The sequence below is a fragment of the Papio anubis genome, chromosome 7 (assembly GCF_008728515.1).
Source record: "Papio anubis isolate 15944 chromosome 7, Panubis1.0, whole genome shotgun sequence".
NCBI classification, from domain to species: Eukaryota; Metazoa; Chordata; class Mammalia; order Primates; family Cercopithecidae; genus Papio; species Papio anubis.
Window position 1 is genome coordinate 114,082,006 of NC_044982.1, and position 27,240 is coordinate 114,109,245.

The window sequence follows — 27,240 nt, forward strand, 5'->3', positions numbered from 1 at the left end:
TGCTAAGAAAGACTTTATTAATAAGGTCAGGTAAGGGGAAGGCAAGGAGCCTGGAGATGGACACACTGGTACCAGGGGTTACAAACAGTAAGAAACACTTTATTATAACTTTACAACATATAAATAGCTTGGGTCAAATCTGTGCTTTCTGGCAGCTGGGCACCAAGTCTGCTCCCCTGCAGGCTCCTGCCTTCCTTCACATTGCACTGTTCATTGGGTGGCTCTGGCCTGGGGCCTGGTGGTCAAGGCTGGAGTCAAGGGGCTGGGCGGCCCAGTCCCGCCCTCCATCTCCTCATGCCGTGGCCTGCGCCTGTCATCTGCTTGGGTTGCGGCTGGTGTGGAAGGACCGCTCCTCAGGGGTCAGGCCAGCAAAGAAGGGGTGCAGCAGGGCCTCGGCCAGTGTGATGCGCTGGGCAGGGTCAAATTCTAACATCCTCCTCATCAGGTCAAACAGCTGCACGTGCTCCAGGGAGTCTTGGAGCATATAACTCTGCTCAGGGACACAAGGTGCCTCAGTGTGACGGCAGGATCGTGGGAAGCCACAGCAGGTCCCCTTGCCTCTGGGACGCCTTGCTGGACTGGATGGAGGAGGCAGTGTTGCCTCCTTGGAGGACTCTACTTCCGCCCTCCTGGACAATGAGCAGCTCCTTTCCTTTCATGCCTGTGTTTAACGTTTTGCTCGGAACTTGCCAGGCTACTAGATGTCTTGCTGGATTGATGCCTCTGCCCCCACATGCAAAGTCCTGACAAGTGGGTAGAGATCACCTCTGCGAAATTGACTTGCCCGAGCACCAAATGCAGTTGACACAGACCAAATGCAGTTGGCTTCCTGGCCATGTCTAGGTCTTCCCTCCCCCTCACCTCAGTCCTGCCTAGTCCTTCCCAAAATTTCGCGGAGAGAGAGGGACAGGAAGCAGCAGGGTTTCTGACATCTGGCTCTTCCGGTGTTCCCCAGTTACATTCATAGCCACCCTATGGGGAAGGGGTAGGGCCAAGGGCCCCTCTGGGACAGTATGCAAGAAGCCCCACTGCCAGCATCCAGCAGTCTTGGGTGCCGCCTCCCATAGAGCTGGATCGAGGAGGCAGCCTTTAGTGGCCTGGCCTGTCTCTGCTGTATGTCTGCCCAGTGCCTGGGGTCTCTCCTTGGCATGAGTTGAGCTGGGGGTAGCCAGAAACTGACCTTCAGAGGTTTGCAGTTCTCCTTCACATACCGGCCATCAGAGCTGTTCTCATCCCAAACTAGGCCCCCTTTGTAGAAATATTTCTGCTTCCTGAAAATTAAGGGGGTGGAGTCAAGTGTGGGAGTAGAAGGGGGACAAGCCTCTGGTGGGAGGTGGGGAAGAGCAGCTCCCAAGACAGCAGCAGAACCAGGGCAACAGGTTTGCAGGGGCACACAGGGAAGGTTTTTGGGACCCATGGACTGTCCAACAAAGACTCACCACATCCAGTACCCTGCTGACCCACAGCCAAGAAGAGAAAGGCCCCTATACCAACCCTGAGGGGGGCTACTGGGGTCCTTACCTGGTACGGTGGATCATGTGTGATGGGATGGGCCCTAGGATCTTCTCCATCATCACCAGATGCTCTCGGTTTTCGTGGGTCTGTGGAAGATTAGGGACAGTGCAAGGGGGTCAGTCCTAGCTCTGGCCCCTTCAAGGAGAATAAGGAACAAGAAAGATGGGCAAGTGCCCTCACTGCCCCCGGAGATGCAAACCTACCAATGAAGTGGCAGCCCCAGCTTCTCCTGCCAGCCTGTGCTCAGGCTCAGGCTCCTCAGCCCTTGTGGGTGGAGGTAGACTGGGCTGTGGCTGCATTTCCCTCTGGTTAGCTCTTCGCTCCCTGCCCAGAACATGCCCTGTCCCAGCCCATCCTGATGCCTTTATTCATCTGTGCCTTTTATCTAGAAGGTCAGGTCACCTCCTGCCCATCCTCCATCCTCGACGGCCTAGCATAAGACTACTCTGAGTGTTCTAGCTCCCCTGACTTGTGCACTCCCTTTAGCATCTACATCCTTAAGACTCTGAATCTCACATGATGACTAATGGCAGGAGGAAGACACCTGTCTTCTCATCCAGGTGGGGCTTCCCACCCCAGTGGCCTGCAGCCTATCACAGTAGCAGTGCTCAGGGTAGGGGAGCGATGTGGGGTGGCTGTACCTGGAAGAGTGTGAAGCCCCGGTAGTACTCAAAGAGAATGCAGCCAATGCTCCAGACGTCACAGGGCTGTGCCCAGCCCAGCTCTGAAAGCCAAGATGGGGAGAGGCTGTGAGATCTGGCCCTATGCTTCCAGCCTGGAGGTCACAGAGCAGCCACCACACTGGCTGGCAGGACTCTTGCCCAAATCCCATTACAAGGCCCTCTCAGTAAGGCTGACAGATAAAACCAGGTCAGTCACTTGTGTCTCATGACACTGGCGTCTTGGTCTGAGAAACTCTGCCTGCCCTGGGTGGCAGAGACTGCCAGGCATGCCACTGCCTCTGTTTATACCCTCCCAACAGTCCAGTGTGACGAGGTCACAGGCCATACAGTCACTCACCAAGGATCACCTCAGGTGGGCGATAGTGACGGGTGGCCACAATGGTTGTGTGATGCTCATGGTCAAAGGTGGCACTGCCAAAGTCAGCCACTCGGATGCTGGTGTTCTTCACTGACTTCTCCTCACAGCTCTGAAAAGCAAGGCAGGCCTGCCAGGTCAGGAGTCCACACCAGTGGGTAACCCACCCCTGGAGCAGGGCCTCACCCTTACCCCCACCAATACCTTGTGTTCATTGTAGAGGGTTTCAAACTCAGAATTCACAAACAGGATGTTCTCTGGCTTCAAGTCTGTATGGGTCAGCTGATTCTCATGCAGAACTAAGGGAGCAGGGAAAGAAGGGGAAGTAGGCAAATGAGAAGCTGGCTCTCCTGCCAGCGCTAGGCCAGACCCCTCCTCCAATGCCAGCAACTGCCAGAGCTCCTCACACCCCCACCTCAGCAGGGAGCTGGACTGCAGCCTGCCTCTGTGCTGGCCTCTCTCTCAAGAGTTCTCTGTACTTGAGGCCTTGGAGGGTTCTGATACTTTAGCAGGGGGGTGGGAAAGAAATTTGCCATTTGAAAAACCTCCCTCCACCTCTCCTCTGCAGAGACCAGGCCTCCTCACCTGTCTCTCACCAAAGCTACAGCAACAGCCTTGAGTTGGTTCCCTCTTCCCCGCACCAGCTACATAATTTGCAGGGCCCTTTGCAAAATGAAAATGCAGGTCCCCTGTTCAAGTTACTAAGAATCAAGCACAGGGTCCTGTGTGACTGAGTGCATAGGTTGCATACCCAGGAAGCCAGCCCCGCCTCTCATCGCTAGTCATGAGCAGGGAAGCCTTTCCCGTCCAGCCCCTTCTGACAGTGGCTTCCTGCTTGTAGTCACTTTTCAGCTCAAGGCTCCCATCTGGCACTCAAGACCCTCACAACTGTGTGGCCCACGACTCCCCAATGATAGCCTATTCCACTGGAGCCAATTCTCAGCCCATAACAGGCTCCAGGCCTCACCAAGCTGTTCCCCTTGCTTGGAAACCTTGTCCCTGTCCCATCTTGCAAATTCTGTGGGAGGAGGAAGACACCCGTCTTCTCATCCATGTGGGGCTTCCCACCCCAGTGGCCTGCAGCCTATCACGAAGTAGCAGTGCTCAGGGTAGGGGAGCGATGCAGGGTTACCTTGAGCTATTCTATATTCTAGCTCAAGGTCTACCAACTTCACCAAGGAGCCTTTCTGTACTGCTGCAACCACTGCAAATCCTACAGTGCTGAGCCCTGGCACCACCAAATGCTTTTCAAGGCTGGCAGGGAGATGACAAGTCAGGGTTGCACAGAGGGTCTCCATGTGGGCAGGACCTGTGGCCCTGTCAGGTCAGGCTTCTACCTTTTTACCCCATGCATGAAGCAGGGAGGTGGGGTTGGTGGTTAGGCCAATTCTGGAGCAGTTCTTTTCTGTTTTCTTCCTGAGTGCCTGGGGGTAGAGAGGCTGGTCCGGCGGTCCCTGGAGGGAGCCCTAACCTTTCCATTCTCACACTGAGATTCCCACCTGAAGACAGGCCTTTCCGCCAAAGGGGATCTGGTGTCCCTCAGGCCCAGGAGAATGGTTAGTAACGTGCTGGAATGAATGGGGACAAGTAACCAGATGACTTGGCTGTAGGCATGTGGCTGCCCATGCTTCTTTTGAGGGTGGACACTTACATCTAAGGGCATGGCAGAGCTGGTAGGCCATGTGCCGGACATGTGGTAGGGGGTAAGGCTGGAAGTTATTCTCCTTCAGGAACTCAAAGGTGTTCTTGCCCAGGAGCTCAAAGGCGATGCACATATGACCATGGAAGTTGAACCAGTCAGACATCAAGACGCACAGGCTGGAGGAGGAAGATGGGCAGGGCTCAGGCTGTGTGCTGGGGGCCTGCCTCACCCCCTCTCACAGATGAAGACAGTTCCCAACTCTCTCCTAGGCCACCGGGTCACACACCAGAACACAGATACACACAGTGCAAGAGAACCACAGCAAGAGCACTTCTCCCCACCAGCCATCACCCAATCCCCAAATGAGCTCTGGGCAAGGATTAAGCTTCCTGCAGTGGGTAGGGGAGATGTCGAGAGTTCTGGTCCAAGCCCTCTAAGCTTCCCTACTTACGATGTGGGAGAAGCCCTGCCTCAGAGTTGCTGAGGGAGACATGGAAAGTGCTAGTGCACTCTGCAGGACTGGTGCTGCTTTTCTCGACCTGCCCACTCTGCTGAGCTTCGTGAGGGTGTGCTGGATTCACCCATCTGCCCAGACTCAGCACAATGTGTGAAGGAGAGTGCTCAGTGTGTTTGCCACAGAAAGGCCCTCCTTTGGGTATCTCCTACTATGTGAAAGCCCCAAATGGCTTCATGTTTTTATCTTGTCTTACGCCAAACATAACCCAGTGAGCTCCCCAATTCACAAATGCAGGCCTGGGAGGCCTGCCTCGGGCCACAGAGCCAGCTGAGGTGGAGCCTGGACTGCAGTCTAAAGGCTTCCAGCAAGACCTTTGCCACACTCCCCTGGCTCTGAGTGTGGGGAGAAGGCACAGTGCAGACAGGTGAAGCGACACTACTAAGCCCCTGGGGGTCCAGCAGCCCCACTGAAGGCTTCCCTCCCACTCCTTGCAGACACTCACAACTTGTTTTCTTTGTCCTTCTCCTTGATTTTTTTGAGCACGTTGATTTCTAGCCGGGCAGCCTCCCGGTACTTGCCCACATTGCGGATGATCTTCAGGGCAACCTGAGACTTCCCTCTGGTACCCGGGAAGGAAACAGAGGTTCTCATCAGCAGCTGCCCAGTCCTTCCCCCACCCACCACCCCAATCCAGCAACTCCCAACAAACACTGCTCCAGGAGCAGCCTGCACTGAAGAAAGCAGATACTGGATGCCCAGCCTGCCCCATGCAACACCAGACCTTTGCCCACCCAACAGCAAGCTCCCTGACATCTGTGAGTTAATGCTCTTGGCATCCATGCCAGCCTTAGGCTTTTATGTTCTCGGCCACTGCCAGCTCCCAAAGGAGTGTGGGAGAGTAGAGGCCAATCCTGCTTACCCAGCGCCAGCCCAAGAGCTCACATAGTGACCTAACCTATAGGCCAGGCAGCCCCAACCCTGGCCAGGCTATCCCACCCAGGGCCCTCCTGCAGCACCTCTTGACTTTCCTGAGCTTGTCTGCAAGTCTGAGCCAACAGGGATGGGGGTGCCAGGATCGAGTAAAGATCTGGCAAGAGGTAGGGGTACCAGCAAGGGTACCTCTCACTGTGGGGTCCAGGGCCACTCCTTTTACCGCCGCACCTACCTGCCACAGCGTTTATCAGTGACCACAAAATGCCAGGAACCCTTCTTAAGTGTCCAGAGAAGATTTTAACAGTCCCTGCTCTGTGCTTCCCACCCCCAACCCCACCCCAGGAGGCCATCTGCAGGGAGCCAGCAGAGAAGGAAACCTGCTGAGGTCTGGCTGCCAGGCCCTGTCAGGAAAGGACCGCTAGAATTCAGATGTCCAGTGGGGAACTTGAGTGAGACAGCCCTAGCCTGGAAGGGCATGTCTGAGGCCTCAGGGAGGCTGACGGTGGTGCCTAAGGCTCACAGGCCCAGGGTAAAGGGATCTTCTAGAGAATCCCCTGCTTTTCTTTCCCTATCCTATTTTCCCAGATTCTCAGGGGAAAGGTCATGCACTCCGGCCTCCTCCTGAAACAGGGTCCCTCCGTGGCATCCCAGTCCTCAGCACAGGGAGCTCATCACTTCCAAGGCAGCCCTGCCAGAGTTGCATGGCTCTTACAATAAGACCCTGCCTTTCACTGAGCTGAATTCTGCCTCCGCATGACAACCCCCACTGGCCCTGGCTCCCTTTGAGTCCTTTGAGTGAAAGTAAAGGTTCCCCAGACCCTCCACCTGCCCCCTAGTAACTCCAGAGGCTCATTTTCCCTCCAGCTCCTCAGAGAGGAGCAGCCCAGACCGCCTACTTGAGTCTGCCATGTCTCCACCTGGCCATGGTATAGCTGTGCATGTCCCTCCACCCACTGGTCCCAACCCTAACCTCTTGGGCCGCACTGAGTCATACAGGCATTTGCATGGAAACTTGGAGCAAATGGAAACTTCCTCTCAGTCTACCTTGTGGCCACAGGAAAGGCTGGATGCCTGGGTCTGAATGACCTGAGTACCCCATTTAATGTAGGAGCACTACAGCGCAGTGGTGGCCAACTCTGCCGTTAACTGGAGTATGATGCAGGCAAACCCTGAATATGTTTATTCATCTCTGCAACAGCGAGAGGGCCACATACGGGTGGCACGCGGCTCCAATGAGGACACGAGCACTTTGTAGCTGAAGTGCCAAACCAACTAGAGAGCCTACAGCAGGGAGGCAACTGACTCCCTGGAGGTGGCCTCCCCAACCCAGACCTATATGAGAGGAAGCAAATGTTCCAGTCTTGTGGAATGGTGAAGGAACAAAACTACTGCACTGTTGGGCTTGGGAGAGAGTGAGGTGCAGCATGACACACATAGGTATACCCCACTCTCCTGGGCACACTCAGCAGAGACCGCACACTACCCTAGCCACACTGAAGAAGGCAGCGGCCTGCTTGGTGAGAAAGCCCAGGGTCATGTTTCTCTCGACTAAGATCTGCACAGCCTCAAAGGCAGACCCTCAGGGGATGGGACTTATGCCCTTAGGGCTGGGCTTGGTGGTACTCCTAGCCCCTTGCCAGGCCAAGAACCTAAAAGTTATCACAGCTCCAAGCCATAGGGGAGCTATAGAGGCAGCTCCAAGCCATAGGGGACCTGGGGCCTTGGTCTTGTTCTGATATCCACCACTACAGTCCTGGAGAAGTAGAGAGATTAGAGCAGAACCTTTCACTGAGCAACAATTCTTGGGCAGTGTTGCCACATACCTGCAGGACCCAAGAATTTCTCCCTTATTACAGGGGATCAGCAAAACCCCAACATGGACAGGTCAGAACCCTACTTTGATGCCACCCTTCAAAAAGAAAAAAGTTAAGCTCTGATAGCTGCCACCCTCAAGAACTCAGGCCAGCTCTTCCCAGGAAGATCACATCCAGAGCCAGCTGTACTGCCCCAGCTCGCTCACCTGGCATGGTCCAAGCACTCCACCACCTTGCCAAAGGTGCCTTCACCCAGGTTCCCCACAATCTCATCTAGGAGAGAAAAGAAATTGGGCATGAGAATCTGGAGGGCAGGGAGTTGGCAGCTCCTGCAAGTTCACAGCATTCAAATTCTCAAAAACAAAAAAGGTTTCTCTCTCACTGCTACACTCTTTAAAATGGAAGTTGCTAGTGTCTGTGTCATTCAGGCAATTACTGGTGGCCCCGCTAAGGCACCACGCGCACTAGAGGCCCCTCCAGGCAGGAGAGGTCTCATCTAACAAGGGGGGTAGAAAGTAGAGAGGTAAAGTTTTACGAAAGGTGGCTGTACATCGCTCTTGGAGCCAATCGCCGATCCGGCACACCAGGTGACCCTCCTTGTCATCTTCCACACTCCGGCTGCTGCGCTTACTGCTCTGTTGGCTTCTCTGCATGCACCGCCCCCCGAAACGCCATCCGACCAATCGCATGGTAGGCGGTTCCGATTGACAGATTGAGGTGTCAGTCAAAGGCAGAGGTGGAGACGGTGAGGAGCCGGTGGGTTGGTTGGTTGGATTTTCCAGATCCCAGCATTTCATAAGGCACACAGCATATATAACGATAGGGATATTGCAAGGGACACGTCAAGACACAAACTGACTTCAAAAACAGAAAAGTAAAAACAGCTACAGGTATGTAAAGAAAACTCGGACATTATCTCTAAGAGGAGCGCCACAAACGCTCAGGAAGACGACCTGCCTCTGCTGCTGAGGGCCACGCTGTGAGGAGAGCCATCGCCCCGACTCCCTCCTCCTCCTCCTCCGAGTCTCTCCCTCCCAGGCCCTCCCATGTGGCTTTGGCCAGAGCGGAAGATGCAGTGAGAACGGTGGCGCAAGAAGGCAGCTGGTCCCGCCTGGGTCCAACCATCCAGACTGGTCAGCGGCTGCTCCGGCTTCAGCTGCAGAATGCCCAGCCTGTCCTTGCCTGCCTCTGTTCGCCCACGCAGACTTGCACATGCCTGACAGCTGCCACTCAGAGCCAAGCTGCTACCTGCCTCCAGACGGCATCCTTGGCCAGACTTCACCATCACTACCAGAAACAGCCTTCCGTCAGCAGCCCTCCTGCCACCAGCCTCAAGCAGGAAAGCAGCCTTGGATCCTCTGGGCCGGTCAACTGCAAGGCTTCCTACCACAATGGCCCACACAGGCCCCATGCCAGCTCCTGCCCTGGCCTTGGCACCTGTGCTGCTCACAATCTAGGCCCATCCCAAGCCTCACGACGATCGATAAGAGGGCACCAAACAGAGAAGCAGAGCCAGACCTGCACTGCCATCCTGTGGCAGCATGTGGCAGTGTGCAAAGAGGCCAAAGGGCCATGCTGCAATCGCCCGCACAGTCAACCCTCAACCTGTGGCCACTCAAAGAAGTCACAGAAAGAGCTGGGCAGAGAAGACGCCTGGCCTCTCCACCGCTCCTCAGGGGCCTCAAGGCCGGCAGGGGGGAGGCAGGGAAGAGGGATGGGGGAGAAGAGAAGACCGCACGTAACCTCAGAAATACACAACCGGCTTTCCTTCCCCAGGGAACTGAGCGCAGTGAGGGCTCCAGAGACCTTACAACCCTCCGTGCTAGGAATACTGGCCAGGCCCCGCTCTGGGCATGTGGCCTGCAACTGGACAAGGCCTGGGGCAGCAGCCTTTCCACCATTTCTTCACATGCCCCATCACACAGGCACCTGCCCCTCCTAACCGCGACTGCCCCTCATAAAGAGGTTCGGCTGGAGAGGGCCTGGCTGGAGATTAGAAGGGAAGTTCCCAGTCTGAGCTGGCTGACAGGCAAATCCTCCCGTCCTGTGAGGCACTCCAGACTGGGGGCCTTTGGGAAGGGGTATGCAGATGAGACGCAGAGGTGGATGCAGTCCACATCAGAGCACTCAGTTACACGAGGAGGCAGTCTCTGGGTGGGAAGGACCAAGCCATATAGCTGCAGACCACCATACCAGCCACTCTACTAGGATCCTTAAGAAGTGTCCTAAGAAGTGTCCCCAGCCACTTGCACCACGTGGTCTGTGTCTAGAGCACTGTGTAGACATAGACAGGCCAGAGGCCAGCCAGCATCGGAGCCAGAGTTCCTATAGTTGCCACTGGAAGGGGCCAAAAGACACAGGGGTCAGGACCCTGTGATCAGCCCTGCACCTGGACCAGACAACACATACACACACACATGCACGCACACCAGTGCACGTGCACAGGGCTGGCAGTACTCACCCGGACCAGCCAGCCTGAGAGAAGGCTAGGAAGAGATGAGGCCTTTAAGCCCCAGCCAGCACACTCTGGCTACCACTCACCGAGGAGGCGCTGCTACAAGACCTGGTGCGGCGTTTGTGGCAGTGGTGGGCGTGCTTGCGAGTCCGGTATGGCCCCCTCTCCCGCGATCGCCGACGATGACGAGAACGTGAAGATCCATAGTAGTCCTCTCCAAAGGATGGGCTCCGCTCTTCACACCGGTATGTATCGCTGTCACGGCGCTCCCGGTACCTCCTCTGGTAGGGCAGGCGGTCATGGCTGCCAAAAGGGGGATGGGGATGCTGGTCAGCTGGGTCCTTGCTGTTAGCAGGCAAGAGACCTGTGGTAGGGCCACTGTAAAGGGCTGAAGGGGGACAGCCTGTGCTAAAAGCATACAGACTGGTGGGAAATGGCTGAGAGGGGAGGGTGCAAAGGTACTAAGCCTGCCCTCCAGAGCCCTGTCCAACAGCAGCATCCTCCAGCCATAGGAGGAGGGGTACAGGGGAAGGGGAGTATGGTAGAGGGCCTCCAAGGGTTCTACACCCTCCAGAGTTCCCTGTGGTCTGCTGCAACTCTTAAGTTTGGCCTGGGGGCTGAGATAGGCCCAGGGAACAACCTTTCCAGGGGTGAGGTTATGTTCCTAATCCTCACCGAGGAAGGCTTAGGAGGTTAAGCAGGAGAGTTGCCAGCCTAGAAAATGGGGGAATGTGTAGGGAGAAAGGCACTCCAAAACAGAGAAAGACTGGGCGACAAGGAAGGCAGCTACTGCTGAGGCCAAGGCATGCAGGTGAGGTTAGTGGAGGAGCCCAAACAGGACAGGGCAGGGATCCAAGGACAGCTGGGTGGGGATGGAGTCATCTCAAGGAGTCTGGAGTTGCCACAGCTGAGCCCAGCTGACAGAAGGAGACTTTCCCTCCTATCTAGTTTCCTCTCACCTTCTGGACCGAGATCTCCGTGGGGGAGGCTCCCTTCGGGACGGGTATCGCAGTCTCCCTTCATGTTCCCGACTGTAGGACCTCCTCCTCTTCCATCGGTAGCTCAGGTACGGGTCTGGTTCAGGGGAGCGGTATCGCTTACAGTGATGCATCTAGACCACGAGGAACAGAAAGCCCTGCTAAATACACAGCCAGCCACCTCCAGCCATGGGGCTGCCTGGGGCTTCCCGGTTGCTCCTGAAGAGGCCCATTGTTCTGTTTGGAGGTGGCCCCTCCCAGAGGTTTATGAAGCAAGAAGAACTCTGAGGTCACACTGGTCAAACAGCAGACAATGGGAAACAACCTTCTCTGCCAGTGAACAAACAAACAGCTGCCTCCCAGCAGAGCATCACTGGCCTGGTGGCCTGAGTGCTCAGGGAACTGGGTGAGCCAGGGCCAGGGACTGAGGCAGGAACCCTGGGACGGTGAACACTACCGCAGGGAGATCAAAGGCAGGAGAAAGGGGAGCCTCCTGCACTCCATTCCCTCCTGCCTGGGGAGTCCCGTGAAGTGAATGCTCTATAAAGCCAGAGGCCAGGTAAAGGGCTGTTGGCATGGAGCCAACACACGGGAGGCGAGGGCTCAAAGACCTCAAGTTTGAGAAGCTGAACGCTGTCTGGCTGAGGCCCTGAACTGGACCCCATTCAAGGAAGTAAGGACCACAAGTGAGCATGAGGAGCCACAACAGAGACGAGAAGAGCAGCCCTTGGAGAAAGAGGCACACAGGCCTCAGGAACATTCCATAGCCCTCCTGAGGGTCTACCCAAGGAGACGTGGACCCAGGGGGTCTGTCCAGCCCCTGCTGGCTCATCCTGGGTCTCAGCACTGGGTAGGATGCCAAGGTCCTCAGAGTATCCAACTTTCTTGCCAGAGGCCCATTTAGTACCCTTTTACACCACCACAGTGCCCTGCCAGGTGCCTTGCCTTTATCCTCCAGTACCATTACTGTCCCTTCTTCTAGCTCTCCGGCTCTAGTATCCTACCCTACGCCTATCTCAGAATAGCCAGAGGGTTAGTCGTCTGGCAGGTAAAAGAGCCTTGCCTCACTATCCCTGTTCAGTGAGGACTTATATCCACCACATGAAATTGCCAGGCTGGATCCGCCACCAGCGGAGAAAGCTGGCTATGTGAGGCCAGCAACCTGCTCCACCCATACATGAACCCGACTGCCTCCATGGAGCCAGTCTTCTTCCCAACACTCACACTTGGCCACAGCCAACCTCCAGTCATGGTCAGTCCTGAGCTTGCCTGGCCAAGCACATTTTGTACAAACCCACTGAGGCTGCCCCATCTCATCAGCAGGGTCCGTCAAGAGGAGATCAGCATAGAACAGCTCCCCATGCATGAGCAGGACAGTGAGGCCTATGTGACCACACCCCTGGGAGCCTCTCTGTGTCCCTAAGAAAGCCCTCCATCTCCCCGCTAACATGTCTTCCCCCATTTACCTGGGAAGTCTTTGGAGATAAACATTTTGTAAAATCACCTCCCCAGAAGCTTAGATTTGTTGTTTTGGTAATCAGTTGACTAATGTTTCACTGTTTTCCTGCAATTACTCTGGGTCAGGTGCCCAAGTTATGGAATGAAAGCAGTAACTCACATCCCACTAATTGACCCAGAAGATGCTCCACTGGCCAGGGCACATATCATGCCATAAGGCAAGTATGATCCTGCCCATCCTCACTGGGCAGACAAACACCAGAACTGGAGGACATGGTCACGGTCACACCAGGTCAAAGACTCCCTCCTGGGACCTAGAAGATTCTTATGTCCATACATATTCACATCAATGGAGAGCACAATTTCAGAGTCTTATAGATGTCCATCTGAATCATGGCATGCTACTTCTAGCTGTGTGCCTTTGAACAAATTATTACACTACTCTGACCATCAGCTTCCTCTTGCATCAAGGGAATAGTAATCTCTTACAAGGTTCTATGAGGATAAAATATGTCTGTCCTGTAAGTGAAATGCCTAGCACAGCTTTGTGCCCACAGAGGTACTAGTGGCAGCTTTTCATGAATCATTTAAAAGTTCCAGGTAACACTTCAGGGGTGTGTTAAATGCCTTACAGACATTTTATAAGTCCCTTCCAAGGAAACTGGGAGGAGAGAGCTCTGGCAGAAAACTCTAAACTAAATCCTAGTGCTGTCACATACCAGCTTCATGACCTTAGACAAGGCACTCTAGGCCTTGGTTAGCATGCCTGGAAAACGGAGATAACATTTCCCAGCCTGGCAAAAGAGCTGAGAAGTATGAGAGTTATAAGGTACCGCACACAAAGCAGTAATAAAGAGTATCCTTCCTTTAACACATTCTAGGCAAGTAAAATATTGGAAATAGCAGATATTATCCTTCCAGCCAGGGCTCTAGGGCCTATTTCTCAATTATTTCTGATTCTCTAAAACCTCAGCAAACAGCTTGTTTAAAAAGCAGCTAAAGGCCACAATTATGCTTTGGGAAGCTCTGCTCTGCACAATAAGGAAAATGGTGATGTGAAGGAAACCAAGCCAGGGATGTCAACTTTGAGTACAGGCCTTGTCGGCTTCTCATTTGCTGTTCCTGGCCAGAGAACTGGGCTGACTAGAAGTGCAGCCAGCCAGGTCAGCGGCTGCCCTCCCAGATTCCAGCCACCCCAGCACCCATGGTTATTTTTGGCTGGCACTGCCCTACCACTGCAACCTCAAACCTGCCACCTAGCAAGCCTCCACCACCAACGGGTGAAACGCTTCTTCTTTTCAAGGACATCAAGGAGGGAAGCTGGAAGGCCGCCAACTCCGCCTCTGCTGGGGGCCTGGTTCAGGCAATTTCCACCCCAGCTCCACATCAGGGCACCCACACCCGGAACTAAAGCTAGAGACTCCCGGCAGGACGGAGGAGCAGCCAGGGGATTTGTACTGTCAGCTTGGCCTAGCCCATCCCCCGGGCTGGAGCGGCTCCATCACCACAACAAAACACACAAGGGGGCCTGCGCTATAGTTCGCGTCCCTTCCTGCCGCGCCAGGTCCCAGGGGTCTCAGAGTCCCCTCTCCTGTAACCGCCACCAGTGGCGCCGAGGGGAAACCTGGGGGCAGAGGCAAAGCCGAACTGGGCCAGAATCAAACTCCAGGCCGCCAAGGGAGGAGTCGTCTGTGGACCAAGTCTGAAGCCAGGGGTAGGGGAGGTGTCTGAAGGGTCTCTGGCTATTCCACGTCGGACCCGACCCCATTCCGCGGGCAGGCACAAAGCCTAAACTGGACTCTTGAGCGGCCCCAGAGACCGTTCAGGCTCCGCCTTCAACACCGCGGAATCGAGGTCAGGGTCTGCAGTGACCGCCCTCCGGGGCAGAAGCAGCGGGTCAGGGGTGAGAGGTCGAGGCCGCGGCCCGAGGTGGGCCGAAGAGGAGAAAGAAAGGGAGTAAGCCGAGACCGAATGGCACCAGCGCGCCTGCCCCGCCGACTCACCCCCGGCCGCCGCCACCGCTGTCGCCGCCGCGGGCCCCAGCCCACACTTACCGTCTCCCAGGCTCCGGCTGCAGCTAGGCCCCACTCCCCGCTCCGAGCGCTTCTTCCGCTTCCGGCTGCGACCTCCGCCCGTGGCGGCCCCGCCCCCTCGCGTGACGCAGGCGTCGCGAGCCCCGGCTCGACCCGGCTCGGAGGCCTGGCCGCTCTAGCCCCCGACTCGAAGGCTCCGGGACACCAGCCCTCTCCGCTCCGGTGGGCGCCGCGGCCTCGGAGACTAGTTCCGGGAGGGTCAAGGGGACGGGCCCGGCCCGGCCCGCCTCCCGCCGTGTCGCGGCGCACGTAGGTTCCCCGACCTGACAGGTGCGCGGCCCGGGCCAGCTGGGCTCTCAGAGCCGAGACGTGGGGCCCCGACCCGGCCGCGGGGCTGGGCCCGCTCCGTCGCCCCGACCCCGCGTGGTCCGCCAACTCCCTTCTGCGCGCGGAGAGGACGGGCATTGTTCTCGGGGCCCCGGAGAGCGCGAGAGCGGCCTGAGGTCTGTGCGCTGGGGCTCGGGAAGGCGGACGCGACTCCGCTTGCGCGAAACGAGCGAACGACACATTGTCTTGGTGTGTGCGGGTTTTTCGAAAGCCGTGGTGGGGCTCCCAGCTAGCCAGTGCGTGCGGGGCAGTTGCTGGGAAGACACCCTAGAGCTACTCTGGCGGGGCCTGTCGGCGGGGCCGGGGTCTGGCGGGGAGGAGGTCCCCTCTCCTTGAGCCCCCTCGGGTGGAGCAGCTTCCTGCCAGCCTGCGTGGCCTCTCCGTTAAGACTCCCCCGCCAGACAAAACCCCCGCCAGCCGCATCTCCGGGCCACTGGACAGCCCCGTTTTGCAGAGGCCTCGAGCGTGAGGTCACCAAAATCCCTGACACCTACTGTCCTGCGCCAGGTCGGGCAGGATTACGAGGCCCCACTTTGCAGATGAGAAAACTGAGGTGGGGCTCTTTTGAGAGACCTCACTGTGAGCGTGCGCGTCCCTCCCGGTCTGGGAGTGGCGTCCCCGGCCTCGTGAGCGTCGTGCAGCGGAGCGACGGGGCGTGGTGCCTAATTGTCCCCACGCCACGCGAGGGCTAGAAACCCTCAGTCGGGGCGGACCATCCCTCCAGGCACCGCCCCCTCTTCGGGACCGCTCCGCGGGGGCGCCAAGGGTTTCCCCACCACCGTGGGGCTCCCCACCGGCCGGCCAGCCGCTGCCCAGCCCATACCCACTCCCCCGCGGGGCTGGGCCCGCCCCTGACGCGGGACGCTGTCGCAGGGGGGCCCCCCTTCCAAGCTGCGACTGTGCTTCAAGTCCTTCGCCAGCGGCTCTCCCTGAAACGGGGGATCTCACAGCATGATTTGTAGGGGTGTTTAGTATCCCCCAAATCTCTGCCAGCTCCACCACGGCTACCGGAAGTAAACAATAGACGCTAATTCAAAACTAGGTCCCCTTCCAAAAAATTACAAAAATTAGCCGGACTTGGTGGCGCGTGCCTGTAGTTCCAGCCCCTTGCAGCGGACTGAAGCAGGAGGATCGCTTGATCTCAGGGGGTTGAGATTGCAATGAGCTGTGATCACACCACCGCACTCCAGCCTGGGCGACAGAGCGAGACCCTGTCTCAAAAAACAATAAAAAAATCTGCCAGGCGCGGTTGTTCACGCCTGTAATCCCAGTACTTTGGGAGGCTGAAGTGGATGGATCACCTGAGGTCAGGAGTTCGAGACCAGCCCGGCTAACATGGCGAAACCCCATTTCTGCTAAAAATGCAAAAATTAGCTGGACGTGGTGGCACGCGCCTGTAGTCCCAGCTGCTGGGGAGGCTGAGGTGGGAGAATCACTTGAACCCGGGGGGCAGAGATTGCAGTGAGCCGAGATCAGGCCACTTCACTGCGGCCTGGGCAAAACAGCGAAACTCCATCTCAAAAAAGAAAGTCAGGAGCCGCTTCGGTGTACAGTGGGTGACCCAGATAGGCTGCTGAGGTCCTGCCCCATAAGGTCCTACCTCAAAAGCTGAAGATTTTGAAAAATCCCAGGCTGTCTGAGATGCCATTCCTGCCTGGTCCCCATGGCCTCAGCCACACTAGCCAGGTTCCATCCCAGGGTTTCATCAGCTCAGATGAGGTGGGAGGCCTCTGTGGTGTCTCCTCCTCCCACCACTTAGTGTTGCCTGAGTTTCCATGGCTCCAGGATACCAGCCCTGAGGAATGGATGTTCTCAGAGAAGCTCCTGTCCCCAGCCCTGCCCTGAGCTCCAGGCTCTGATGGGGTAAGTTAGTCACCTTCCTACCAAACTGCCTACCATTAAGAATCCAGGAGTCCCTGCCTCCCAGTCACGAAGCAACTCTCTTTTTCTGAGGTGGAAAAGAAGCTATCTCCCAGCTCTCTCCCTCTCCACACTTTGCAGCCTGGAGGCCATCCTGCCTGGCATTCTACCCTTAGAGTTTCATTCTTTTGTGGCTTTCACAGCTTTCAGACACTTGGAGAAAGATGTGCCCCCAGGTGAGGTTTGGGTAACTCCTCCTCTCCCATCCCCACCCCAGAAGAGGCTTGCTGCACCTCCACTGCCCCTCAGGCCCAAGCTCCTGTCTCAGTCCTCAGCCTTTGTGGAGGTGAGGACTGCAGCATATCTCAAGGGCACCTGGGGAGGTGCCGCTGCCCTGCATCCTCCCAAACCCCACAGCTCTTCTCACCCCTCTTGGTCTCCCTTTTGCCCCCCACCTCCACTTCCACCGAGCTTAGGGCTCAGCTCACTGCCTGCCAGGCCCAGCTGCTCTGATGCCCTCCTTGTCCTATTGTCCTTACTCTCTCCTCTGTCTGCCTCATCTGACTATGACTTCTCTGGAGGCAGTTGATTCACCTCTGAGCCTTGGCCCCAGGGTCACCTCCCTGGAAAGCCTTCCTGGGGCTGCCCTGGCCTGCCCCCCTGCTCAGGACAATCTGGCCTGCATGTGCACTCCATTCTGTGGACCATGAGCCCCTCCCAGACCAAGCTGGGCACAGCTCAGGTTCTCACTAAGGGCAGGGGGCTGCCATGGAAAACCCGTCACTACTGACTGGCAAGACAGTGCCTAGGCACAGTGGCATTGTGGGAACTGTGCCCAGTACGGGAGGTGGGGGCAGGGCCAGTCTTCATGGTCCATCTTAGAGAAGCCTTGTGTGGCAGTGATATTTTGGAGGGGAGGCAATTTTGGAGGGGCTGCAGGAGCCTGGGCCTGGAGTAAGGGGAGAGGAGAGTCAAGCTGTCCAGTGGGGAGAAGGCCTAGTGGGTGATGGTGCCATCCTGAGTGGAGAAGGCCTGGGAATGTGAGGAGTGGGGAGGTCAGGGTGGGGGTGGTAGAGGTGCCAGGTGTACCCACTGCTTAGGTGAAGACAACGCCTGTGTACTTTCAGAGCCTGGGCAGGGTGCCTCATGCCCAGGGTTGGGAGTCGGGAGGCAGTGGACTTGGGCCCAGACCCTAGAGGTGAGGAGGGTGATGGTGAGGGGTGTAGGGATGGCAACACTGGCAGAACAGCCCCTGTCTACCCTCTGACCTCCCTCACCAAGCTGGTGGGTGAGAGATCCGTCAGGGCCTCCATCTTACAGCTGAAGCTATGGAAGGCAGAGAGGTACCTGAGCAGTGACTTGACTTAAAGGCTCTGACACCCACATCATAGCTAAACTGTGGGGTCCCCCAAATGCTTCCCTGCCATTTCCAGACTCCCACACTGGAAGGGGGAATGGGGCTCTGGTGCAGACAGTGTTGGGTGGGAATTGCAGCTCCTCACGGGACTCCCTGCCAAACTTGGGCACCAGCTTCCCTTCAGGAGTGCCTCCTCCACCTCCCCAGACCTGCTGCTGTGAGGATAATGGGGTTTGTGTTTATTTAGCAAGTGGCCACCCCTGGCAGCACCCACAGCTCATGGAAACCACAGGGAATTGAGAACTCTTTAGTGGAGTTGAGGCTGGTGTTTAGTGAAGTTCCAATCACCAGGAGACTTTCGGGCCAGAGGATCAGGGTTGAAGGGTTTTAGTGCGTGCTCAGCCACACTGCCTCAATTCTGAGTCTGAGAAGAGGCCTCAGAGCCTGGTGCTTTGGGAAGCCAGGACTGCCCCTGATCTGTCCTGCTATCAGGGCCCACTGAGGCAGAGCCTATGGACTTGATGCCCAGCCCTGCCCGCTGTCTCCAGAGCTCCTATTTCTTTTTTTTTTTTTTTTTTGAGACGGAGTCTCGCTCTGTCGCCCAGGCTGGAGTGTAGTGGCGCGATCTCGGCTCACTGCAAGCTCCGCCTCCCGGGCTTACGCCATTCTCCTGCCTCAGCCTCCCGAGTAGCTGGGACCACAGGCGCCCGCCACCTCGCCCGGCTAGTTTTTTGTATTTTTTAGTAGAGACGGGGTTTCACCATGTTAGCCAGGATGGTCTCGATCTCCTGACCTCGTGATCCACCCGCCTCGGCCTCCCAAAGTGCTGGGATTACAGGCTTGAGCCACCGCGCCCGGCCAGAGAGCTCCTATTTCTTTGGGGCATTGGACCATGTCTGCCCACCAAGCCCCACTGAAGGGTGCAGGTGAGCATAGGGAAGTTGGGCACGGCAGCTCCCTTGGCTCTGGGCTGAAGTCTGGCTCCACTCTCCCTGGCAGATGCTCCAACAGGGCCCCCGAGCAGGACTGGAGGCAGTCAGAGAAGGACCAGTGGGAGCAGCTGGCAGCAGGCGGCAGAGGGCCGAGCTGGCCAACCATCTTCGGGCAGTGCTGGAGGCCCTTTCGGAGCAAGCCCTTGTGCTGCAGAGGCGAGAGCATGAGCTGGGACTCAGCTGGTCCTAAAGCAGAAAGTGAGGCCCTGTCCTCCCCCACTCCTTCTTCCTGGGCTTTCTGTAGCTGAAAGGAGGTCCCCTGAGCTACCAAGATGTCCTTAGCAGGCTGAAAGCTCCAGAATGCGCAGAGCCGGTGTCCACATCTAGTGCCATATTCTCAGGGAGGCCTGCCGGGGTCTGGGGCACCCAGAGGAAGGGAAATGGAGTCCCCAGCAAGGCTGCGGTGTTGAACAGAGATGTCTCTGAATGGTACCCCTGGAAGGATGCAGGGTGTTGCCTGGGAGGCATATGCTCGTGGTGGCTAGGGACAGCGCTGGAGGTGAAGGAAGGGCCAGGGTCCCTGTGGCCCCCCAGGGAGAATCTGAGGGAGGGAGGGGCTGGTTTTAGCTCCATAGACTGAAGAGCTTCCTTAGAAGCGCAATCTCTCCAAGTGAAACAGGCGATCCCCAGAGAGGGGGAGATGACTGTGCAGGCTGAGGGTTCTTGGGAAGATTACCAGCATCCCTACCTCGTGTGAGGGTAGGGACATCCCTACCTCGTGTGAGGGAAAGGGACCGTGTGATGGCCCAGTTACCCAAGCCTTCAGTGACTCCGTGTCTTAGCTCACAGCTGGCCCTCCTGGAGCCACTGCTCCCTTACTAGGCCTGGGGGACCCTTGGGACCTAGTTGACAACCTCATGTCTGCCCGCCCTTTAGCATGCCACAGCAGTTCTGCTGGCCTCCACCCTGAAACCCGTCAGCAGCTGGAGAGCAGCTGGAGAGGCAGTGTATCTCGGGCCCAGCTGGAAGCAGAGGATGCACAGCTGGAGCGTGTCCTGATAGATAACAGCCGAAAGCAGCCCCTCAGGGCCCCAGGGCACGAGTCCATGCTGGGCTGTCAGCTGGGCTGTTGGCTGCCAGTCCGCCTGTGTTATCAGAGGCTGCAGACACTGCCCTGCCTGGTGGGAGGCAGGGAAGCTACGCCTACCTATCCGAGGCTCTGTGCTGCCTTTGACCCTCCCACTCAGCCTCCTCCCAGCAGGTGGAGTGCTCCCTGGCCTGCCTGGAGCAGGAGAGGCACCAAAGGCAGGGATCCCAGGGACAGGCTGAGTGGAGGAGGCCAGACCAGGACATAGAAGACAAGTGAGTGGGGCTGGGCTGTGGGGGAGGGGTAGGGTGGCAGGGAACAGGCAGACAGTCCCTTCTACCCACAGGATCCTGCTGCTGCAGACAGAAGTGGAAAAGGCCCAGCGGCGTTTGGACCAGATGACCCAACAGCCTCTTGGCCCAGAGCCCAGCCCGGGGATACCCCAAGTGGGTGCATGGCAGGCCGTGAGCACTGGCCCTGCCATACCTTTGACCCTGCCCTACACTTTATTCTCTGGTCCTCATTATTGGAGCATTATCTGGAGAAGGAGGGCAGCACAGGGGCTTAGTCCAGCCCAGAGAGGGATCCTCTTCCAACATTTGGGAATACCCTGGGATCATTCAGTGACTTCCCTCCTGGTTCAGATGGGAAACTGAGACCAGAGGGCAGAGGAGAGCTTGTTCAGAGTCATAACTTGAGTTGGGGCCAGGACCCTGCCACAACATGCCCTGAGGCATCAAGGGTCTGCCTAGACTACCCCAGTGTGGTCTGGAAGCTGGAAGGAGACCCCAGGATTCTGGACCAAGTGTATCCACAGGAGATGCTGGTGCCAGGCCTGCAGATCCAAGAGCAGAGCTGGGATGGAGGCAGGGCCCAGGAGCTTTGGGACCCAGACAGAGTCTCCATGCCAGCAGCTGAGACCCCTGCCCAGGCTCAGGACACAGTCCATCTGCAGGAACAGTTACTGATGCTCACTGAGGTTGGTCAAGACAGCTGGCAGGGGCAGCCCCACAGGAAAGGGAATCTGGGCATTAGCTGATCCAGGCCATGCCCATCTGTACCAGGGGGCAGAGGCAAGGGAGCCTGGGCCCCATTCCTGGGGGATTCCAATGTAGGGCGAGGGGATCTAGGGGCACAGAGGAAAGGAGAATGACAAGGAGAGACAGATTCTAGCAGCGCGTCCACACAGTGAGACTCCAGAGAGCACCATCCTCGTCCTCACATAACTGGCCCCCCTGCTAGTGTGCAGCCAGGCGCTGGTTCAGAGTCATCGCCTGGAGTGTAGAGGAGACTGCGGGCTAGGGTGGTTAGAGAGGCCTCCTGGAAGGGCTGAGACCCAGATGAAGTGGAGTTTGGGGCCTCTGAAGAGAAGAAGGGGCTGCATGAGTAAAGGCTGGAGCCCCACAACCCTGGTGGAGGCTGAGCCACAACTGGGTGGGGTAGAGGTCTCCCCAGGTGAACAAGAGACTCTCAGAAGAGCTGGGCCAGAGCTCCCAGCAACTGGGGGCCTGCTTGGAGCATTTGCAGCATCTGTAGGGAGAGCAGATGGTGTTGGGGGGCTGTGTGCAGGCCCTGGAGGCAGAGCGCACCTGGTTACTTCTGGAGAAGGTGGTGCTGCTAGCAGTAGTGGGTGTGGCCCCGGGCCAAGAGGTCTGGTAGGTGGCTGCTTGGGCCCATCCTCAGACTGTCCAAGCCAGGCTGGGGTGGGTGCTCTGTTCTCACCATGGGTGAGATGGCCCTCTCAGCAGGCGGTGGGCCAGCCTCTGTCACCAACTGGCTGAGGGGGAATGGCCCAGAGCCCTAAACGCGGAATCACTTGACCAGAGCCAGTCTTCCTTCCCCAGGTATCAGCGCTCCTGGTTTTCACATTCTGACTCTTATGGGGTGGGAAATCTTTCAGCTTCAAGAAGTCCTGTCTCGCCTACACATGGCCAAGCCCCTCCTGCTGGCCCAGGGGCAGGTGGGAGGTGGGGGTGAGATGACCTTAGCTGCTGGGTGCAAGTCAGGGTGCTTGAGAGTGGAAGTGCCCAGTACAGAGGGGTTCTGTGTGTTCAGGGAGCCATGAAAGAGGCATCTCTGCCCCACTCCCTGTCCTAGCTCATAAGACATAATAATCATTGAAAGGGAGTGGGGTGGGAGTGATCTGGGGTCCATGCTATACCTGGACTGCCCCATTTCTTCCAGTACACTCCAGGTCCCGGAGGTACCAGTGCCCCTCAGGAAACAGCTAGAAGCACAAGAATCACATCCCAGGCTTCATGAGGAGATGGCTGAGTACTGGAGGACACGCTGGCACCAGGTGGCAGTTGCCCTGAAATTTAAAGAGGAGGAATTGCAGAGACTCCAGAGGCAGAGTGGGACCTGGCCTCCCCAGGTGGGCACTCTCTGTCTCTCTCCTTCTTCTCCATCCCCCACAACCCTGTTCTCCCCATTGTCTTCCCCACTGCCCAGTCTTTCCCATACAAACCAACTAATCTCTTACCCCCTCGTTAGGATGCCCCCATCTTGATCCTATACTTCCTTCCCATTTTCTGGCTCTTCCTCATCATGCCTCATCATTCTCCATCCATGTGTTCAGCATGCATTTATTGAGCATCTGCTACATGCTTGGCCCTCTTCTGTGTGCAGAAGCAATGTCAAATCAGATCACTCCTTGTCCTCAACAGCTTATGGTTTGCGGGCACCCGGTAATTGAGCAAGCAATTATTTATTTATTATTGGTTGATTTATAATTGATTGATTGATTGCATCACAGTCTCTGTCACCCAGACTGAAGTGCAGTGGTGCAATCATAGCTCACTGCAGCCTCGAACTCCTGGACTCAAGCGATCCTCCTGCCTCAGGTAGCTGGGACTGCAGGCACGCATCACCATGCCTGGCTAAGTTTGTTTTTGTTTTTGTTTGTAGAGATGGGGGGTCTCACTACATTGCCCAGGCTGGTCTTGAACTCCTGACCTCAAGCAGTTCTCCCACCTTGGCCTCCCAAAGTGCTGAGACTACAGGCATGAGCCACTGTGCCTATTTTGTAAGCAATGATAATTTAATGTGCCAGATGAGGGAAGAGGCACAATGGGAGTTGGTTAAGGGGTGGCAGATAGGAGAGTCCCTCCCAGAGAAGGGGTTTCTGAGCCTCTGAACCCTCACACAGGATAGACAGGCATTTCCAGGAGGAGAGAGGGAATGAAGGGCATTTCAGCAAGAGGAAACTGCATGCGCATACACCCAGAGAGACAGGTGAGGAGTGTTGTAAATAGTCCCTGATCCAAATGAGGAGGAGAGTGGGTGCAGGGGTTACTATGGACATGGGACAGGGGCCACATCTAGGGTTTAGATGTCCCAGCTCCTGTCCATCTGACTCAACTCCAGCTTGGTGGCTGCCTTCTCCTGGTCAGCATCCGTAAATCTCCTGGGCAAGTGTATGTATGCATGGGCAGACAGACACACAGACATGCATGCACATATACCCCCCCAAGATACATCAGACATGTGCAGACACCCCCAGATATGCACACACACAGACACAGAGAGAGAGACAGACATTAGCCATTATGATTGCAATGAGGTGCCTGGGAGCCACAGGGAAGTAGTGTTCTAAGGACCCCAGGTGGGATCCACACACTGCCACAAGACCCCCGACCGAAGCTGATGTGCTGATCGCAGTGGAAGGAAAAGGAGAGAAAGTTTAGCTGGCCTTGGGCCTCAGAAAAGGCTGAGTTGGTCTAAATCAGTGTAGCTCAAACAGGTACACAGCTGTGCTCAGAGGGGGCTGTTCCTAAAATCAGAAGTGTAGTCTGCCATTATATATTTGTACAGAAGAAAAGCTCAGGTTTTTTGTTTGTTTGTTTGTTTGTTTTTGTTTTTTGTCTATTTCTCAAACCAGACCCTTGAGGGTCAGAGGATATATCCTCAGGGCCTGGATGAGCTATATTCTTTGGTCAAGTCTGAGGATCTGCAATGGACGGTGTCAGTGAGAAGGTAGTGGAGTGACAGAGGGCTGGGCCTTCGGCAGATTCGTCTCCTAGCAGGAAGTGGTGCTAGGTGAGCCAGATGCACTTAGCCTGCACATGATGCATAAGCCAGTGCCAATTTGGGCCCCATGTGTAGGGCCTTCCAGCCCCTCAGAGACTGCCCAGGCCATTTCTGCTCCCTCCCTGGACCCCTAGAAGGCCAACCCAGGATTCATCTACCGGCAGGTGGGGACCCTGGGCTCTGGGCCTATCCAGTGAGGATGGCCTAAAATGCAGACCCTGGGTCCTAGGCAGGGGTCCTGTGTAGAGTGGCTGATGGACCAGACTAGCAGCACGCTTCCAGCAGGGTGAGGCTCTCAGAGATGGGGCAGCAGCTGGATAGGGTCTGGACGAAGCCATATTACATGAACGTCCGGCTGGCCAGGGGGTTTGAGGGCTCGACACCCAGTGCTCCCAGGGCCTCTGGTACACTCCACCTCCAGTCCCATCCCCAGCTTCAAGCTCCTCCACCCAACCCTCTCTGGGTCTCTACCTCAGTCTGTCTTCAATCCCAGGATTCAGTAGTCTGCACTGTCCCCAGATTAGTGGCTAAGATTGTGGGTTTAAATCTTGGCTCCACAATATACTAGCTGTGTGACCTTGGGCAGTTACTCTGCCTCTCTGGGCCTTATCTGTAAAAGTGAAAATAACAGTTATCTTCCCTGAATGGGTGCCTAAGAGGGTGACATTTGACAAGCATGTGAAAACACATGGTATTCAGTCATGAAGCATTAGCCACTGATTGCACACTTCCTGGTGCTGCGGTGTGGCCGCTTTGAGGAGAAAGTTCTGCTCGAAATCAGGGTCCTTTTGGGGCCAGAGAGCTGCCACATGGGGCTGGATCCCACTTACCCTCTGTGAGTTTGCTAGGGCTGTGGTAATAAAGTGCTGAAGATGCTAGCTTCAATGGCAGGCATTCATCGTCTCTTGGTTCTGGAGACCGAAGTTCACGTCAGGGTGTCGGCAGGGTTGGTTCCTCCTGAGGGCTGTGAGGGAGGGTCTGTTGTAGGCCTTGCCCCCAGCTTCTGGTGCTTTGCCAGCAGTCTTTGACATTCCTCCTGGGCAAGGGATGTCTGTGTGGCATCTCCCTGTGTGTGTGCCTGTGTCCACATTTCCCCTTGGTATAGGACACTGGTCACCTTGGATGAAAGCCCAGCCTATTGACTTCATTTTAGTCTGATTACCTCTGTAACGATTCTGTCTCATTAGGAGGTATTGGGGACGTCAGTATATTTTTTTGTTGTTGCAAGGGATGCAGTTCAACCCAGAACGCCTCCAATTTGCTTCCTGCTACCTTCCTGGCTGGGTGGTTTGGTTTGGGTGTGACTTGGGACCTCAGGCCCCCAGCTGCTCCCTCTTGCTTTTCCCATCATGTAACCACAGGACCCTCACGCAGCTGCAGAGAGGCCAGAGTGTGTGCTGAAGGAGCTGCCGTGAGTCTGGGTGGGCACCACCCAGTGAGCCCCCAGGCCCCTAGTCCACACGCCAGCCAGGGAGGGCAGGCCAGGGCCCAGGAGGAGATCCGCTCCCCTCTGCAGGCTGGACCTGCCCAAACCCAAGAACCAGGGTGAGGGTTTCTGCAGGCATGAGAGGATGGGGTAGCAGGGCCCCTAGATGGGAATGCAGCCTGCCCCTGCCTGGCCAGCCACAGGAGCAGGATGCAGGCTCTGGAGAGGGAGAACGACCAGATGGCTGCTGGGATCCAGAGGCGAAAGGTAGGCAGGAGCTGGCTGCTTGGGGTGGTGTGAGGTGGCCCCACCTACAGTCAGGGCCCCCAAAGAACCCCTCCTGAGGACCCTAGAGCCCTCCCCAAGCCTGAAGTCAGGGACTTGTGCAATAAAGTGGAGGCCCGGGCTGTACCACAGCCACAGCTCTTCTCATGGGGCCTCAGCTTCCTGTGTGTTTAATGGGTCCCAAGCTCCCCACCCTGGCCCTGAGTACCAGGGTGCTCAGGCCCAGGGGTGTGGGGCCTCCAGGGCTACTATGGCCCATCTGTCCATGAACAGAAAGGGCCTTGCCCTCCAGCCTGAGCTGGGTGCCTGTGGGCAGGAGCAGGACTTTGGCTGCCACTGGCACCAGAACCCTCAGCACCAGCTGCTAGGGGTGAGGGTTGGGTGCCCCCAGGTCAGGGTGGCCTGAGCCTGCCCACCCAAGGACAGGTACATAAGGATCTGGACAATCCTGGCTGGGCGCGGTGGCTCATCCCTATAATCCCAGCACTTTGGGAGGCTGAGGTGGGTGGATCACGAGGTCAAGAGACTGAGACCATCCTGGCCAACATGGTGAAACCCTGTCTCTACTAAAAATACAAAAAATTAACCAGGCGTGGTGGCAAGTGCCTGTAATCCCAGCTACTTGGGAGGCTGAGGCAGGAGAATCACTTGAACCCTGGAGACAGAGGTTGCAGTGAGCCGAGATCATGCCATTGCACTCCAGCCGGGGCAAAAAAGAGCAAAAACTCTCTCACACACACACACACACACAAAGAATCTGGACAATCCTGCCAGCCTGAAGGGAGGGCAGCCACCTGCCTTCTTCCCACAGGGCAGACCCCAGCAGAGACCCCAGGCCAGGCTCCAGAGTCTGCAAAGGGAAGGTGGGTCTCACCTCACCCCTGCACCACCCAGCCCACTGTGGCTTCTCCTGGGTACTACACAGGTATTTACCTGAGTGGGCACCAGCCAAGCCCCACCCACACACCTCCGGCCCCACAGCCTGTGGGTGGAGCCACTGGGAATCCTCACTGGCTGGTCAAGCGACAGGGGTTCCACAAACACCAATGGAGATTCCAGTCCCAGCTCTGCCACAAACTGGCCAGTGGCCTTAGCCAAGCCCCTCACTGCTCTGGGGCTCAGGTTCCATCTGTACTTTGGGTGTGGTGCCTGGGGGACTCTGGAAGCTCTGACACTCAGTAATCCTATGACCCTGTTCAGTTTACTCACTGGGTCACTGTCCCTGCGTCACAGTCTCCCCAGCTCTATAGAACTGTGCCTGTGCCCCAGCTGAGTTGCCCAGTGGCCTTGGTGGAGCTAATGATGCACAGAACGGGGTGGGGCAAGGGGACAGGGTCCTACTGTCCCTGCCACATCCCAGCATCGTTTCTGTCTCCCATACCCCAGGAGCTGTGGGACCCCAGGTCTGCCAAGGAACTGGAGTCTGCAGTGTGGACTCTACCAGAGGCCAATGGGTGAGCTCAAGGGCAGACTGGGGTGGAGCTGGGACAGCCCCCTCCAGCGGTGAGAGCTAGTGTGGGGCAGCCCTGGTTGCCTTCCCTGAGATCAGGCTGGA

General features: G+C 56.7%; 2 protein-coding genes across 17 annotated transcripts in view; one reads left to right on the forward strand and one right to left on the reverse strand.

The window, feature by feature from the left end:
* Nucleotides 1-15,503, reverse strand: CLK3 (CDC like kinase 3). Of its 3 annotated transcripts, none has more exons than XM_003901201.4 (13): nt 14,344-15,259; nt 10,814-10,965; nt 9,941-10,157; nt 7,950-8,046; nt 7,606-7,672; nt 5,155-5,271; nt 4,205-4,371; nt 2,758-2,852; nt 2,536-2,665; nt 2,157-2,239; nt 1,522-1,601; nt 1,181-1,271; nt 1-490 (listed from the first exon to the last, which is right to left on the reverse strand). In XM_003901201.4, the coding sequence occupies exons 1-13, from the start codon at nt 14,785-14,787 to the stop codon at nt 314-316; spliced, it is 1,917 nt and encodes a 638-aa protein (XP_003901250.1). In that variant the 5' UTR covers nt 14,788-15,259; the 3' UTR covers nt 1-313. The 3 variants fall into 3 exon arrangements, with proteins under 3 accessions (XP_003901250.1, XP_031524331.1, XP_009208890.1); XM_009210626.4 differs by having other exon boundaries at nt 79-743; nt 14,344-15,503; XM_031668471.1 differs by lacking the exon at nt 2,157-2,239 and having other exon boundaries at nt 14,344-15,503.
* Nucleotides 14,741-27,240, forward strand: part of LOC108586766 — a 20,489-nt gene continuing 7,989 nt past the window's right edge. For 2 of the 14 annotated variants that reach the window (XM_031668473.1, XM_031668472.1), the window contains exons 1-4: nt 18,701-19,116; nt 20,106-20,220; nt 22,130-22,319; nt 27,072-27,139. In XM_031668473.1, coding sequence (XP_031524333.1) covers nt 18,819-19,116; nt 20,106-20,220; nt 22,130-22,319; nt 27,072-27,139 — 671 coding nt within the window. In that variant the 5' untranslated portion in view covers nt 18,701-18,818. Of the gene's footprint in view, nt 14,826-16,148; nt 16,573-18,699; nt 20,221-20,291; nt 20,925-22,129; nt 22,320-23,093; nt 25,837-27,071; nt 27,140-27,240 lie in introns of those variants that run through there. The other 12 variants (XM_031668476.1, XR_004185096.1, XR_004185100.1 and 9 more) reach the window with 12 other exon arrangements.

Bases quoted from the DNA above. Each gene is read 5' to 3' on its own strand.
- CLK3 (XM_009210626.4), bottom strand. From the start codon at position 14,787: ATGCCCGTCCTCTCCGCGCGCAGAAGGGAGTTGGCGGACCACGCGGGG. The intron at 10,966-14,343 runs GTAAGTGTGGGC...CTCGTGGTCTAG, and splicing joins CAGCCGGAGCCTGGGAGACG to ATGCATCACTGTAAGCGATA. The intron at 5,272-7,605 runs GTGAGCGAGCTG...CCCGGGTACCAG, and splicing joins GAGTGCTTGGACCATGCCAG to AGGGAAGTCTCAGGTTGCCC.